General features: G+C 44.5%; 1 protein-coding gene across 9 annotated transcripts in view; it reads right to left on the reverse strand.

Annotated features, from left to right (window-relative positions):
• Window positions 1-16,924, reverse strand: part of PPP1R12B (protein phosphatase 1 regulatory subunit 12B) — a 112,656-nt gene that overhangs the window by 74,798 nt on the left and 20,934 nt on the right. For all 9 annotated transcript variants that reach the window (XM_084497639.1, XM_084497641.1, XM_084497646.1 and 6 more), the window contains exons 2-6: window positions 10,276-10,406; window positions 8,367-8,485; window positions 5,559-5,718; window positions 3,036-3,180; window positions 1,392-1,466 (exon numbers count right to left, since the gene is read on the reverse strand). In XM_084497639.1, coding sequence (XP_084353765.1) covers window positions 1,392-1,466; window positions 3,036-3,180; window positions 5,559-5,718; window positions 8,367-8,485; window positions 10,276-10,406 — 630 coding nt within the window. The remainder of the gene's footprint in view (window positions 1-1,391; window positions 1,467-3,035; window positions 3,181-5,558; window positions 5,719-8,366; window positions 8,486-10,275; window positions 10,407-16,924) is intronic.

The raw sequence follows: 16,924 nt of genomic DNA on the forward strand, positions 1-16,924 counted from the left end.
TTAGATTAAAAAACTCTGATTTAAGAGCCATTTTGAAAGTGAACTAATGCACTTAGAGAAGTGTTTTGGAACTGCCTATTTTATCCTTAACAAATTAAGCTTTCTATTTTAAGCGATTTCAAAGTGGCACACGATAAACACACACAATGAAATGGATCTTCGATTAAAAAAAAAGCACATCCACTGGAAAAAAAAAAAAAAAAAGATTCTTCTCTTCTTTCCAGTTCTATTATTTCTTGCTACACTCATTTAATAAATGAAAAGGAAGAGGCCTTTATATAGTGCAACTAATATAGGGAACAAGGGGGGTTGCTAATCCCTCCAAAGCAAGCCTAAAAATGGGCTAGCACCCATCCAAAAAATTCCTTTGGTTGTTTTTATTTTTCTTTTCTTCTAAACACTACATTTATCTGCACAATCCTGGTGTAGTTAGATAGGAGGAAACCCGCAGTACAACGCTGGTAGTATTTATCAACACCTCATTTAGGGAGAAGCTGATTAATTTTTAAAAAGTTTCTGTGAATGTTAAGGGTGCTATTTAAAGATGACAGCAGCTGTGTTATGATCAGAGTTCGAGTTCTACCACCCACATTGTCAGTTCCTCAAAATACTTTACTGGGTTTTATCAGCAATGTTCTCATTATGTCTGTTTCTGAATTCAACATTTTAAATGATACCTTCAGATTTTTATTTATTTATTTTTAAAAGAAGGTTGGTTTATTTTTTGAAAGCACCCAGGCAATATAGTTGTGTAGACCAGATGAAATAGGAAAAAATGTAATCCCAAACCAACTTTTTGGCTTTACTTAGATCAAGATATATTTTTGCCTTTTTTTTTTTTTTTAAATAGCAACTTTCTACTTGTAACTCTTTCCAGTATCTTCACTGCATTATGAAACAGCACTTTAATATGGTTTTCAAATCACTGATTTTTTTCTAGTCTGGAACTCCCTGAAGACTATAATTTCTTCTCACTCAATCAAAAGTCTCCCTATTGTAAGATAGGCAGATGTGATAACAAATATCTTTCTTACCAGTGACAGCATACTTCCTTAAATACAGACCCAAAGTTGACTTGGGTAGTCACTCATTAAGTAAAGAGCAGTTTGGTGTTAGAGAGCTAAAAGTAACTACAGAAGAGCAACTCCAAAGATGACTACAGTTCCTTATCAGTTTACAGAATTCTGCCTGTCAGCATGCTTCTGACCTTCTTGATACAATCACCCAGTTTTCTAGATTTCTAGCTACTGAAAATATTGGTGCAATTAAAGATTCTGAACGACTAACAAAAATCGCTGGACCTCAGCTTCATGCCTGTGTTGACACCATATTCTTTAGGGAACACCTGTGCACAGAAACGTAATTGGAGAGGTGGAAAACCAAAATCTCACCACAGTTTGCTTCTTCTGCAGCATTTCTAAATGCTCTACCAGTCCCTCGTCAGCCACGTCGAACGGCGTCTGGCCCTGGAACAGTACAAGAACACAAGAAGCTAGCCAACACAGCATGCCGTGAGTCTTCCAGAAAGCACTATTTACAAGTGAAGAACAAAACTGAGCGCACACTACACCCCCCCAGATGCTGAGCAATGCACCCTGCTGCACTCTACAGCAGCGAACGCCAAGTGGCAGTGATGGTGGTTTCAAGACGCGATCCACGATCAGAGGAGGAGCTGCTGATCAAATCTAAGCCAAGAGGAATACATTAAAGTTTCCAGGCTTGTAAAAAGCACACTCTTGGACTTAGAAGGATTGTAATAAACTTTTTCTACTATATCATTACGTATATGAACCTCCTGAAAGGCTGACAATCATCAGCAGGACAAAGGATTTGGGAGCTCTTCCCACATCCAGGGGCATTCACAAATAAAGTACATCAGAAAAAATACTTTGGGGCATAAAATGAGAAATCAGCTCCATTTATACCATAACTAAAGCTATAACCACCAATATAATTAACAACACATAATGAAACCTGACGGCCAGTGACCAAATAAATACAGATCGTCTCGGCCATCTGACTATTGAGGTAATAGTTCTTGACAGGAAAGAGCAGGCATTTGAATGCAGCAAATATAATTGCATCTGTTTCTTCTCAAGTCTATTAAAGTAGTAAACCCACATGCCTTCTGAACACTTTGGAGAAGCTTCTGATGGCATTTAGAACAAAAAAAGATTCTCGGGATTTTGAATGCCAGAGAGCTCACCGTGGTAAAACGGGTCCTTCTCCTGGAGCTGTTTCTTTTGCATCAGCTTGCAGCACAGATAGATGTGCTCAAACCACATAGTGCTGCAATTCTCCTACCAAGTTCTCATCTGCTTTCGTTCCCTGATGCTGTTCCAAGTAAACACAACCTCATTTCCTACTACAGAAGCAGTCATGGCACAACTGAATCCGCTCCAGCAGGAAGCGGCTCACAGACACTGCCTGGACATCACAGCAGGGAAGGGAAAACAAAGAACAACCCTGGAAAAGCACAGTGCAGCTCTTGAAAACCCACGGGCTCTTCAAGGAAACTTCTAGCAATTAGAAGTGTTTTTTTTTTTTTCTTTCTCACAAATATCCTATTTTTCTTTATTCATTTCTCACAAGTGAATTTTTCGATTTCTCTTTTTATGACCAAGACTGTAGAACAGGAAGGATTTTAAACTGGCAGTTTCTCAAGGGTTCGTGAGTTTTCAATAAGTTGTACCTTCATATTAGTGTATTATTGTGCACTCCAAGACTTTTGTTGTTGTTTAATTTGTCAGGATTACACTAAAATAGGAAAACACAGATTAGCTCCTATCCTCTCACACGCTCTTGGTCCTAAAGTTTCATCACTAATCTTTCCTGGTAGAGCTTGAAATCATTTTTTCCTTCCTTCAGTCAAGAGTCTTTATCTTCTGGTGCTTTAGTACACGTGCAGGACAATTGCTCACCATACAACTCTGTCACGTTGTTGGATCAAGTTGATAAGCAATTATGGCAAAAAGGTGATAGGCATCTTGGTATAAAACACACCGCACACTGTGCCAACACCTGCGCTCACTAACCAGCTTGTTCCTGATGTCCATGTCGCACAACGCCTCTGCCAGGATGGAGCAAGCTTCCTTCACTCCCCAGTGCGCAGCAGCGTGGAGCGGGGTCCAGCCGTCGTTGTCTTGGACGTTCAAATTAAAGCCAGCCTGGATCAAGAGCCTGAGAAAAGAAGCAGTGTTGAGTCCTGCCCACCCAGGAAGGATTTCTGCCCACAGAGAGGTCACGCCATAAGCCACAGAGTAGGGAACGTGGTTTAAAATATGCCAGCAGCTTTTTGTTGTTATTCATCTCAGCAATGTCCCAGTCAATGTGCTCACACACGTAACAGAAGTGTGCAGTGCAATGAAAGAAGTGACTTTGGCACTGCAAACACCTGCTGCAATGAGTCTAATTGATAAGATTGCCTTTGAGCATGTCCTAAATTGGAGAACATTTTCATTTCTAATCTGGCATTGGTGACCCAGTCCGAACTGCTGCAACAGACAAGAGCCACCAGATTCACACAGGCACCAAACAAACCAGCAACATCTCTCTGGAGTGTAACCCCTGTGACAAGGGACTGGCACAGCACCTGGCATGGACAGGACGTTTGGTAACTCAAGTTCAGTGCTGCTTCTACTGGTGAACAAGGACACGCTGTAGGAATGGTCTGTAAAAAGCCAACGCTGGCAGGGCTGCCAGGTAAGAAGCAGAGACATTACCGACTGATCGCCAGCTGCGAAATTCGTCAGTTAAATTATCTACAACTCCAGCACTTTTGCAGCCTAGACCTTGCACAGCCAAAGCTTAAAACCTGCCAGGGAGCAGCCCTGCATCCCTGTCACTGCTGTGCACCTTCCACCTGCCTCCCTCCTCCATCAGAGCAAAGTGCTAGGGTTGCAGAGCATCTGGGGCTTGAATATTTAAAAACAAAACAAAAGAGAGACAACTGTAGTCTGAAACTTTAGAGGCATATGCACAGTAGTACACAAGTGATCAGGTGAAAGTACTGAGCCACTCATGTATCAAAACCATTATCCAGCTGCTTAAATATTAAAGAACATCCCAGGGGAATTCTGCCAGTTCAGTAAAACTGCTACTGCCAGTTTCCATGGTGGGTTTCCACCATTCACAGCCACCTTCCTCCAGCTCAGGGGAAGTCTAGTATGACCCCAGAATGACACGAACAGTCTTGAAACTCCTGCACCTTTCTCTGTGAAGAAGATTCTCTTTCACAGAGAAAGAAATCTGAAATCAGGTTCTGACTTTATGTTGATTCTCCAGCTGGCAAAAGGGAGGAACGTAGTTGTTAAGAGACTGAAGGTCACAGACAAATTCTGTCTCGTTTGAGAGTTAGTGAGCTTCTAGCTTTCAGCGCCTTTGGTTTAAGTCACTGAAGCTTTATATTTGAACTCACAGAGTGGCCATAAAATATGTGAGAGTGAAATAACGTCAGCTCTCTGTGAGATCTGTTTATCATTACAACATTTAATGCAAAGGAGTAGCTGATCAGAACTAGACACCTTGCAAACAGCAAATGCAGCTTCTGCTGATGACTACTGGCTACACAGCCCTCCCCTGAAAACCCACAGGATCGACATCCCGTATTGTTCGGGAGATATTAGATTTCTATTCCACATGATCTGTGATGAATTACTGGTCTTGGGCACAGCAGAGGCGCAGACAGCTCATAACTCAATTATAAGCTCTAATGAATGAATACAAAGAGGAAACATGAAGAATAACAAAGTTACTAGAGCTTGATAAGAAGCAGCTCTTACACATCAAGTCATGGCACTTAAAGCTATGAAATAAGGAATCAGGCTGGATGAATGTTTCCAGAAAGGATTTTAACCTGGGAAATGGAGTAACCTTGCAGATAGATCTTTATGGGTAGCTCCACCCAAACATTAATAACGGTGAAAAAACCTTTCTTGTTGGAATCCCTGATTTGATCTCACCTGTAAAAATATTGATGCTTCATTGCCAGGAAGTGCCACACTGGGCACGTTTATGTTCATAATAAGCTCGTTAGTGCTGTAGCAGCAGAAACAGAACTGTTAAGTGGTGAGATCTCTCTGTCACTGCTGATGGCTGCAAGAGCAGTAGCATTAAGTGGCAGGGGACAGGAAGGTAGGGGAGGACACTGCATTTTCCTACTAGACTGACGAGCTGGACACAAACTGTTGGGGTGTTTGTGATGGCCATGCAGCATGTATTGTCACCTTGTAGGCTGAAGTTAGACTTTCAACCCCTGACAGGGTTAATTTCCTAGCCCTACAACTATTACTCTCATAGTGAAAGTTGACCTTCTAATTTATGTCTCAGTCTCAGAAAAGCTTTAACCTTCCTAAAGGCCTAGAGGTACAGAAGGGAACCTTCCAACCCCTACACATATCCAGGTGAACCACCACAGCTGGGCACATAATTCTACAAAGCCTTTTGAGAAAGCATAAAGATCTAGGTATGAAACACATTTCTCTCAACCATAAAGCTGGATGTGTTCCTTATGGAAACCAGACTCAACTCAGTGTACCAGCCATGGATGGAGTTCCTACCTCATCACTTCAGAATAGCCCTTAGCCGCAGCCACGTGAAGAGCTGTGGCACCTGTCCGGGGCTGCTTTATGTCTTCGATTCTCCCACTGTTCAGCCACTGTCGGGCATCCTGTAGCATTTGCTGCTCCTCTTCTTTTCTTGCCAGGTCTAGGTCTACACCTAAGACAGCAAAGTACAGAAGAGATTATCAAGTGAAAGCTCTCATGCACTTAGTGAACTTACCGTATGTTTTATTTGCTATACAGTGTTAGCAACCTCTTTTCCATCTTCCACAAAAATCAGCAAAAGCTTTTTCTAGGAGTTGGGAGAACTCCTGCATCACTGTCAGAAACTTCAAAGCTGTCTGACAAAAACAAGCAACAAAATCTAAAAGCTGAGACACTGGTTGCAAACCAGCCTGATCAACTACCAGCTCAGCCGTGAATCCGGCACGGTGGAAGGGTTGCATTCGAAATATGCAGTGTTCCAGACTGAAATAACCAACTCATCACAAACAGTACAGCAAACTGAATTAAACAATGGTGCAATCGCAATCTGCAGTGTAAATGTGAAGAAATGATCCTAAGACATCTTCTGCAAGACCAGCACAAGCCCAACTGCATGCTCATTCAGAGCTCAGTAAGTCAGCAAGCTGCATGTACAGGTATCTCTGGACTGCACTAAGGCCACTCATGCTGTGCGCTCTGAAAGAAACATATAATCAATTCCTCTGAGCTGCAAACCACCAGATTCTGGTAAAACAGTTCTAAATCATTCTGGGGATGGAAGGAGGAAAAAAGAAAAGTCTACTCCAGTGGCTTAAGAGATCTGCTTTAGATGAAGTCAGACAAGTGAGTTCACTGATACGTACACCTGGAATAAAGACACAGCCTTGTTGATAACAAGAGGGACAAGTTTTCCACCTGAGGAAACCACTGCTACTCTGTGGAGAGAGCAGGTGCTTCTGGCTGAGGGGCAGCTTCAATCAAACCTACAAGAGGCAAAACTATCTCGGGCTTGTTTTAGTGAGTGGATTTTTTCATGTTAATGCAGTACTATAAGGATGATGGATCAGCCACAAGCATGGTACAGCCCCATACAAGATTAACCAGGCTAGGGCTCTTGGACTTGGGAAAATAATATGAAGTAGATGCCAAATTTCAAAAACAATCAAGAATGGTGTTGAAAAGCAACTGTCCCTATGGATTAATTCTTTCAATATAACAACAACATGATTACCAAGGAAGCTGTAGGGCACTAGACTTAAAAAAATATATAATAATAATACTATTTATCAACTCAGATTCTGAATTGGGAAATACTGCAGGATGTTGCAAAGACTAAAACAAGAATTGGAAATTTGTAGAAGGGTAGCAGCACATCTGTAGTTATTAAATATAATGCTATACATGCTTGGAGTTCCCAGGAAAGGCTGCACAAGTCCACAAAATAGAGATCCACGGGGGATTTGCAAATGTGCAGAAAGCCCATCTGGCTCAGGAATTCCTTGAGGCACGGTGACTGGAGGCTGGGAAAATGCTTGGGAGGGGAACCATACAAGCTTGTCCTGTTCTTGTACTTTGCCCTAGGCATCTGCTTTCAGCTACTGCTGAAGAAAGAGCTGGATGGACGCTTGTCTGAAGCTTATAACGCATTTATTCCAGCAATTATGATCCTTTTAAACTGTGTCAATGGGAAACTTCTCAGTGGAGACAGATGGTTGTTTCAGGGCATCTTAGCAGGATGCCGCTAATGTGGTGAAGCAATGAAAAAGCCAAACAGAATCCTAAGAAGTGTCAGGCAAAATATCTGCAGCAGAGGCAGAATTACTGCCTTAATGCCCTGTAAGGTTTCAACTACGTTATTGCAGTTCTCATCACCCACTTTAAAGAGGCAGGTTACAATGATGTAAAGAAAGGATCTCTGTCTTCCTGGTCACCCAAGGAAGCCTGGCTGCAGAGAGGAGACGGGCACGGTTCGACCAGCCCTGTAACACAAAGGCTGACAAGACAATTCTTTTCAAGCACCTGCACAGAGTAAGCATGAGAGAAGAGCTATTTAAGTCAAAGTGGATGGGAAAAGGGAACATAATCAGGATAACTTTGTCATAAATACCACAAGACTAGAAAGTGAAAGTTTCTCTTTACCAGAAAAAAGCATGATTCTGTGTGAATTTTCCAACAGGAACAGTCGCATGAATAACAACCAGCTCACATACAGACAATTACCGATTCCACAGTGGAACGGCAACATGATCAACAGAGGTAGCAAAGGAGTGGTGTCTTCTTAATTATACCTGAATATAGCTTAAAGAAAACAAAAACCATTCCAACTCCGCAAAAATCCACTAGGTGCCAAGCAGAACACATTGATTAGAGAAGACTGGATTCCATCTAGCATGCAAACCCAACCCCAACCCCTGGAGTCATGCAATCATCTACATATAAAGGAATCCTGGTGGGTCTCCAGCCTAAATCCCTGCTCAGAGGAGGCAGACCTTCAAAGCCAGATCGAGTTGCCCAGAGCTGTACACATCCAAGCTTTGAATACCTCCAGTGATGCAGATTCCATTCGTATCAAACAAATCAACTTTCGGTATTGTGATGTCTTGCTGCTAACAATTCTGCTAACAGGGACAGAGACTGCACAACACAAACCTTCTGCTTCCATTCTAACATTCTGCTACTGAAGCAAAGTTTCTCTGCTGCCACTCAGTCCAGATTTCGGGTCTCTCCATCTATAGCCATGCAGAAAGCCTTCTGGATTTCTTTACAAAACCTCTTTCTTTGGGGTTCTAACTCACATATTCAACCCCACCACTGCTTTACCTTGTTTCTTTACTTGTTCCAGAAGCAGGTCCTTCATGGCTGCTTCCTCTGCGATGTCAGATGGGACTTCACCTTCACTGTTCACAGCAGCCACATTAGCTCCATGACTAATTAAATACCTACAGAAACGAGACCCATACCAATGTATTAGAACTCATGTGCAGGCTTCAGAGCAACTTAGACAGTAAAGCAAGTGGCAGAACAAGGTATTTGGCCTTCTCATTCAAGTTCAAATGAGCGTTCCATATTCTTATCAAATTTCAACTCCAGAAAAGTTCATTGTTAAATGCAAGGGCCCTGGTCAGTGGCTCATGCAAATAGTTTTTCTTTCTCTGTGGTTATTGAAATGACCTCAGTTCTTGCACTCATCTAATAAGATTATGCTTTTTAAAAAAAGATGAGAACAAAAGATAATCTGAGCTATCATCTATTTTTTAATTTGTGTTATTTAAAAATATACCAAAAGTTCATTCAGGAACAATTAATGCCTTCTTCAGCTTGTACATCTTGTAACCAACAAAATTCTCTGAAGAAAAAAGTGTTTTAAATGCCAGTGAGGTAAGAAAAGGTAAAGGTATTTTTGAAAATAAATTTTAAAACCAACCACCGTCTTTGATAAATACTTATCAGTATTCCTACCGCAGTAACTTTCTGGTAGCTGTGGTGGACTAAATATATACATGTAAGTATGGTATGACTGGGAAAGAATCATAATGTATTTGAATAAAGCAACTAGTATTGGAAGAGGGGCAGGAAACAAACCAACAAACTGATACAGAATCAGTAGCAGGACAATGCACAGAAGTAACTGAGCCACAGATTATTTTTTTTTTTTTTGGTTAGAATACATTGTGGAGGATCATCTTGTGAAATACTATTTTTCCCTTATTCTTCTAGCCTGTGATGCAGCCTTTTTATCACAGAAAGAGTGATCTGAATCAGGAAATTACTCCTTATGTTTGTTGGTTCTTTGGTTCCAAGTATTCCAGCACTCCAGGTCTTACATCTGGGCAATTCTCAAACTCTCAGGGCAACTTGGTGTACAACAAGGAGTCTGGTATCAGTACCTTCTCTGGGACAAACAGACTATTTAATGCTTTGTGAGCATAATGAGTGTTCAGATCAGTTACAGAATGTTATTTCAAGCCCTGGAATCAGTAAGTGTGCCAAAAGTCACATCTTTATTGGGAGCCCCTTTCAGCAGGTTACTGCCTTGCTTTAAACATCTACTGGAGAAAACTCTCAGTAATATTTACTGTCTCTTTTTTTCCTATGTATTTTATTAGTGTTTGTGCTCACTAGACTATCTGATCTAACCCGGTCACCCATTTATGTCCATACTGCACCCAGTATCTTGTGTTGCACTCAAAAATAGAAAAATGCTCTAATTTCAACTGGGTTAATTAAGTCACTTTTATTTGCTTCTCTGTCTTTTGTAAGACAGTACGCTAAGTAACAGAAACATAAAAACTCAATATGAAGAAAAAGAAATGATGTTGTTGGCCTATCAGTGACTCTGGAGCCCAGGACATTGCACTTCTCTCTCTAAAGTCCCCACACAACCAGAATACTGCTCACAGGCTTATTTACATAAAAAGCAGCAGCAGAGCTCTGCTTGCTTACAGTTCTCCATGGATTGGTGTGCCTGCCTCTCAGCCATCACGTTTCCCTTTTGCTGAAGTACCTAATGAATCATAAATCATTTTAATAGGATCAGCAAAAGACAACCAGGCTCCACCTTCATCGGAACAAACTAAGGATCTGCTAAAAGAAGGAATCCATCTTCTCCACTTGCACTGTTGCTTCCAAGATGTATGAGTTTCAGAGCATCGGTTGTCTGTGTAGCTGCTCCAAGGAGGAAGATGTGGAAAGTGTTATGAATACCCAGAACAGCCTGAAACTCACTCACTCTGCTATGTTCAGATAGCCACACGACGCCACTGCGTGAAGAGGGGTCCAGCCCTCGTTGTCTTGTTGGTTGACATTGGCTCCATTTTCTACCAGGAACTTCACCATGTCCAGGTTCTCATCTATACAGGCCTGAGGGAGAAAGGAGGGAGGGGAGCAAGGGAAGGGAAGAATTGGAGAGAAGGAAGAAAAGTGATGGTGTTAAATTGGTGTTAAATCAAGTGAACAACTTCCCTTTGCAGTTTATTGTCAGGGGGCAATGCCTGGGCTGAACTTCCCACACTGTGCACTAGCATATTTCGAAACTTAAAGTAGCACGAAGCTGGGAACTAAACCAAATTAATTTCAGAAATTTCAAAAAAATAATTGAAACTCAAAGAGTCCCCAGGTGGACCATCTCTGAATTTGCCTAAGCTTTTGTTTCCCTCCTCTCCTCCATGCTTGGCTCCCTGGAGCGGGGCAAAGACACTGTAAAATGATAAATCTGTACTGGCTTTAGGTATGGCATCGGATTCCTTTAAGCAAGGCAAGCTGTGTGCTTTTGGAGGTGATGCTCCAAAATATCAGCAAAAAAACATCAGGAAAATCACTGAAACATCACTAGCAGTAGGGATGAGCAGGGCAAACATAACCTGAAGATGACCGAGTAAAGCAGCCCTGGGTGGTGCCCTGTACAGACAGAATTACAGCAAAAGCAGAATTTTGATAGAAGTGACTGCATACAAATCGGATGGGACGCGACATGGCACACTTGGCCTAACTTCCTTATTCAGCAGCAGCCGTTTATTTTCCTGACTATAGCAAAGCACAACTTTCTCTGCTAGCCCTACAGACCCAGCGAGCTGTGGACGAGACCGCCAACCCTTTATTAGCTGCTCCATTACCTCCAGAGCCTGCACTTACAGAGACCTGAGAGCTTTGAAGTTGCCAGGAAAAAACCTAGCTAGATTTTCAAGTCTCAGCAGTTCTGTTAGGTGGAATTCCTCCTTCCTGAAATTCCTGGCTGCAGCACGTTCTGTGGCGCGTTCGCAGCTCACTGGAGGCTGCTATTTAAGGATGAGCTGGCAATTTAATACGTATGTCCCCGTGCGTGTGCCTCAGCTGAGAAGCACCAGGCATGACTGGGAGGCAAAAGGACCGTCCGTGACCGTGTTCAGCTGCAGAGACCTCGCTCCTCGCTGCGAGAAGGGTGATCCTGGTCGAGTGGCCTCCAAAATCCCCAGCACTCGGTCCTTCACACCGCCTGGTGTGGGCAGATCCAGCACTGTTCTTCTAAAACGAGCACCGCTCACTATTCTTCATTACTTGCTATGACAGGAGAGGAATTGTGTTGAAGCAAACCCCCCAAAGAGACAATCCTGTGTTACCTGCCATGCTCACCTGGGCTCCACTGCTTATACCAAGGCCCGAAGCTAGGACATCCCACTCGTTATCTGTATTTCAAGGAAAAGCTCAAACGAGGCTCCTATGCTACAGACACCAGCATCCCTCCGTTTCTCTGGTTCACAAGCAGCCATCCACAAGGCTGGCTTTTCAACTTCTTTCCCCAAAGGCAGCTGCAGGTCTGGGCACTTGGCAAACGGCACCAGGCACATCTGCATCTGTGCTCAGGTGCCAGTGGGTTTCCCGGCCCTGTTTGACCTCGTGTTTTGCCACACAGCCCTTCCAACAAACCACAACACCCTGGGGACCAAAGGGCTCTGAGCTCGGGGCAGTCCCAGGGCCCAGCACAGCCGTCAGGTCTCGGCAGAGCAGATGCAAAGCAGCTTTGACCACTGGCCTGGGGAGCAAGGTTTGCTCCTCGGCCCTCTTATTCAGATCACCTGCACAAAGCAGGGCTGAACCCGACGTCAAACCAGGCTGCTCAGGGCCTGCCCCAGCCATTTTCGGGTGGCTGCAAGGATGGAGACCCCACAGTTGGTCTGGGCCCCAGCTCCAGTGCTTCAGCATCCTCTGGGTGAGGAATTTTTCTTACTCGTAAACTCGTAACATTCCCTTCTCAGTTCAAGAAGCAGTTTTTAAAAGAATCTGCGTCCGAGCCTGCAAAAATTCAGAGCTAAGATGCACGTCACTGCCACCCACATTGAAGGTAATACAGCACACGTTTCCCCGACACATCCCAAACAAATCATACTTAACCCTATTGACGAGTCCATTACATTTTAACGTGGGAACACAACCGTTCCGTACCCATTTTTAAATAAAACTACCATCACGTACCAGCGCGTTGCTCTGACAATAGCCAAGACGCGTTTGCCCACACAGAGGCTCCTTTTGAGGACCGTCACGTCTGGCCAGCTGCGGAATCACAGCCTCGCAGAAGAATTTTATCAGCGAGGCTCTGATAAAGCAGCGAGGCGGGCGCTGCGTGCCTGTGCATACTCACTCCAGAAGAAAGGCAGCACAGCAGCACTACCTGCAGCTTAAGTGCCGAGCTAAGTTCAGCTTCGAGAACCTCTTCATACCGTGAGCTTTATGTGCATTTGATAGCTGGAGTGCTGTATTTACACTGTTTATCATTTCAACCACCCCAACAGCTGCCACCCACTACCTCTGCACACGCTGGGAGCAGGCCAGGAGAAGAGACCAGAACTTCCTCGAGCCACTGGATATGCTAGACTCAAAAAAAAAAAAAAGTTTAGATCCATAAAAGAGCCCCCCCCACACACTTTTTTTTTTTTTAATGCTTGTTATTAGCCTCATTATTCTGCTGGTCTCCATCCTGCATGTTTCCTAAGGAATGCGTGCTGGGAACAGAAAGGATAATGGGATAAAACCCCACCTGTTCCTACAAAGAAATCTGCAGTAATTTGATTCGCCTGGCCCCTGAAGAGATAAAACGATGACAAAGTGACATTGGGTCAAAAAAAGCTACATGGGTGCTGATGACAGCAGGCAGGGCCTCGATTTCCCGAGGGAACCACCACAGATTTCGTGCTTGCTGTTTGCATTGGTGCTAGAAATTTTCTTCGTGGCAAAGGTGGATCGAGCCCTTAATGGAGCAAAAACGAATTCCGGAATATCTGAGCAAAATAACCTCACTCCACCCTTCTGCACCTATCGTGAAACACTGCTGTTGGCGCTGTGTGATCAAGCGGTGTGATACCGCTCGGCAAATATTTATTTTAGCATTAGTTAGCGCCACATACGGACAGGCCTGAGTGGAGCTGAGTAACGTGAACGGTTGTATAAACGGCCCGGGGCTGAGCCAACGTTAGCAGGTACGATTCTGTCCTGCCACAAGCATCAGTATGTACGAATTGTGTAATATTGCAAAAAACTGTATTGGCCGAGATTCCTTTTCTCCGCTGCATTTCTAGAAAAGAAATGTCAGAAGCTGGCATCCCGCGGGGGTACTGAGCAGCCCCTCAGCAGTTCTCCAAATCCCATCACCATCTCCTGAAAGAAACTATCAGGCACAGCATTATTTGCAGCGTTTCTTACAACAGTTTTAATAAGGCTTACAGCAATAATTATGAGGTTAACAAGTGGGATAATGAGTAAAATGAGGAATTTCTAAAGATCCCCTAAACTTCAAGAACTTCAAAAACCCTATCAAAGCTCGGACAGGCCGAAGGGCAGCTTGCAGGGGTGGCAATGTATTTCTACATGGGTTTTTAAGCATCAGCTGAGTAACATTTATGTGTTTACACAGAATTCACACTTGCACATACATTTGTGGTGTTAATTGCTCCATACACAAGATCACTTTACTGAGCTATAAACAACAGGAGCTCTCCCTGCTTAGAAGTTCTCAGGGCACATATTTGGCCACCTAAAATTTGGAGAGTCCTGACTGCTGACACCCTATCCTATCCTCCTCCGTAAGTATCTGTTTTATGTTTTATTGAGCTTACCTGCTAAAATTAAGCACTGTAAAACACCCTATAAGAAAAGAAAAAGTTTCACTGAGTTTCAGAGGGTAAAGTTCACCTTTTGGTTAAGCAAAATAGGTTTTCTGAGGTTACTGGAGGAAGGAGAAGAGGACAAAGAGGAAGTGAAGTGGCAGATGTGTCCTCCCTTAAGTACTATTAATCCTGCAACCTTAAATTTAGGAGTGGGTAACTTCAGTAACCCGAGAGGATCTATCGCTATGCAAAGTTCTCCTCTTTTATTTGATACAGCGTTCCTTGGGAGCACTGTAAGAGTAACTGCATCGGACTGCAGTAACACAAAGCAGGCACCTGCCCCCCAGCCCTGAAAGGGAGAAAAAAGTCAAAAGTAGTGCTGCCTTCCCCACGTTAATAATTTGATGAAGCACTCTTGCCCTATTTTGCTGTTGGAATTTGCTTTGCAGAAAGAGAAGCAGATAATTGGCCTTATTTCTTCCAAGTTTAGTGGCTTTGTTTCATGTGTGTAACTGCTGCTAGTACACTACAAGAGGCTAAACTGCAGAGCATAGATTTTTTTTTCTCTCTTTAACTTTTTAATTTCTTCTTTACCTTCTATCCTCTACCTGTAACAGACAGAATACAACCTTGAAGATGAGATAAGCCGAGATCTTCAGCAGGCTGATCTCTTGCCGTTCTGGTATTTTTCTTGGCAGCGGGTGAGACCCACGTACCTCTGGAACAGCACTGCTGTATTACAGCTTCAGCAGCCTTTGATGCAAACTGCACTCAGTGCCCAGAATTACCGACAAACCGCTCAAAGAAAGTTGGCTCGTACAGTTTAAATCCCGGGCATCGGCGGGCAAGCCTCCATCCCCAGCTCATGGTGTTCCTTCTGCTCCTGGCAGGGGCCCAGCATTTAGCAGTTTTTCCATAGGGAGGAAGTGCTCAGTTTCTAAAATTTGCAGATACGGCATATTAGCTTCCCCCTCTTCGATAACAGGTGTAGCCCTTAGCAGCCAGGGACACTCGCCGGATTTTTTCGCCAGTAGCCGCTGCCAACACATTCTTCTTTAAAGCACGGAGTTTACATTACAGCAACGAAAAGGGGCCACCAGGAAACGTTACAGAGCAGCTCTGCAAAACTCTGCCTGCCTGGCAAGGCTTGTTCAGCAACCAGACACAATCTGATCGTTATCTCGAATGAAACCTCATTATTATAATGGCATTGTTAGCCTTCGCTCCTTCCTCGGAGCGCACAGAACACACAAGCTCCGTCTAACTTCTGATGAGTATCAGCAGTGCAACAGCTCCAACTGCCTGCCGAGGCTTTTGGTTTGCATATCTCCTGGGCATCCCCCACAGGAGGGAAAGAGAGAGAGAGAGAGAGCAACACCAGGGAGCAGCAGGAGCCAGATGGGATCAGGCTGAAGCGTTCACGGCACCAGCAGTCGAGCTCCAACAAGTCACTGGGTGGAAACGTGCGGCGCTGCTCGCTTGTAGGGGATGCAGCAGCTCCGGTACACCCCACCCTGTGCTGCTGAGGCCTCACCCCGAGTGCTGGGTGAAGGTTGGGGCACCACGATACAAAAAAGGACGTAAAGCTATTAGGGAACATTCAAAGGGAGGCTACGAGATGGTGAAGGGCCTGAGGGGAAGACGTGTGAGGAGCGGCTGAGGTGCCTGGGTTTGTTGGGCCCAGAGCAGAGCAGGCCGAGGGGAGGCCTCATGGCGGCCTGCGGCTCCCTCACAGGGAGCGGGGGGGCAGGCGCTGAGCTCTGCTCTCTGGGGACAGCGACAGGACCCGAGGGGACGGCATGGAGCTGGGACAGGGGAGGGTCAGGCTGGGGGTGAGGGAGAGGTTCTGCACCCAGAGGTGCTCGGGCGCTGGGACAGGCTCCCCAGGGACATGGACATGTCACTGAGCTGCTGCGGCTCAAGAAAGGTTTGGGCACCGCTCTCAGATTTAGGGTTGATTTTTGGTCCTGTGTGGAGCGAGGAGGTGGACCTGATGATCCCAGTGGGTCCCTTCCAGCTGGGGATATTCGGTGGTTCTATGATTTAGTCAACCCCCAGCCTACGACTTGTGTTACGTTCCCACTATATAATAAATGCACGCAGGATGGCAGGGAGGGGAGCAACCAAACCACCTGACAAATTTCTAAGAAATTGCTTGGGATCAGCTTAGTAGAACGGAAAAAAAAAAGGAATACGTGTTTGCTTTGCATGGAAAAACAGGGTTGGCTACAAACCCTGAAGAACACGGAAGCAGTGGCAGTAATTGCATGTCAGCAGCACCGTCACAGGCACCCACATTGAGCCAACTGCTTTCTCCACAACTTCGCCAGCACCATGGCAGTTTAACGTAAATACATTAGGAGAACTCAGCACGATGGTTTTCAGGCAGAACAGTTCCTGCCAGCACTTCAGTGCCAGCAGCTCCTCAGCAGCACGGGCGCTTCGGCTGCCGCTTACCTGCGGGGCTTGGTGGCACCGTGTACACGAGTGCATCTAACAAGGGTGAACTTGGCTGTGAGCGTGTTGCACTTCTAAACGCAGCCCCACTGAATAAATATTTAGTTTACAAACAGTACGTCGCATCGCCCAGTGTCATACGATCACGTAATAAAATAGCAGCAGTGTGCATACAAGAGCTTGGAATCAAAGTCAGCCGGGAAACCTGTAATAACTACTTGTGGTTTTAATTTTGGCTTGTTTAATTCCCTGGTGCTCCCTTCTTGGTTGGTTAGGATTTAGGAGAGAACCTCTGCATTTTCTTGAGGCAGAGGTAAGATATAGAAAGGGAAAAGAAGACAGGGC

Source organism: Aythya ferina (genome assembly GCF_964211825.1).
Source record: "Aythya ferina genome assembly, chromosome: 25".
NCBI lineage: Eukaryota > Metazoa > Chordata > Aves > Anseriformes > Anatidae > Aythya > Aythya ferina.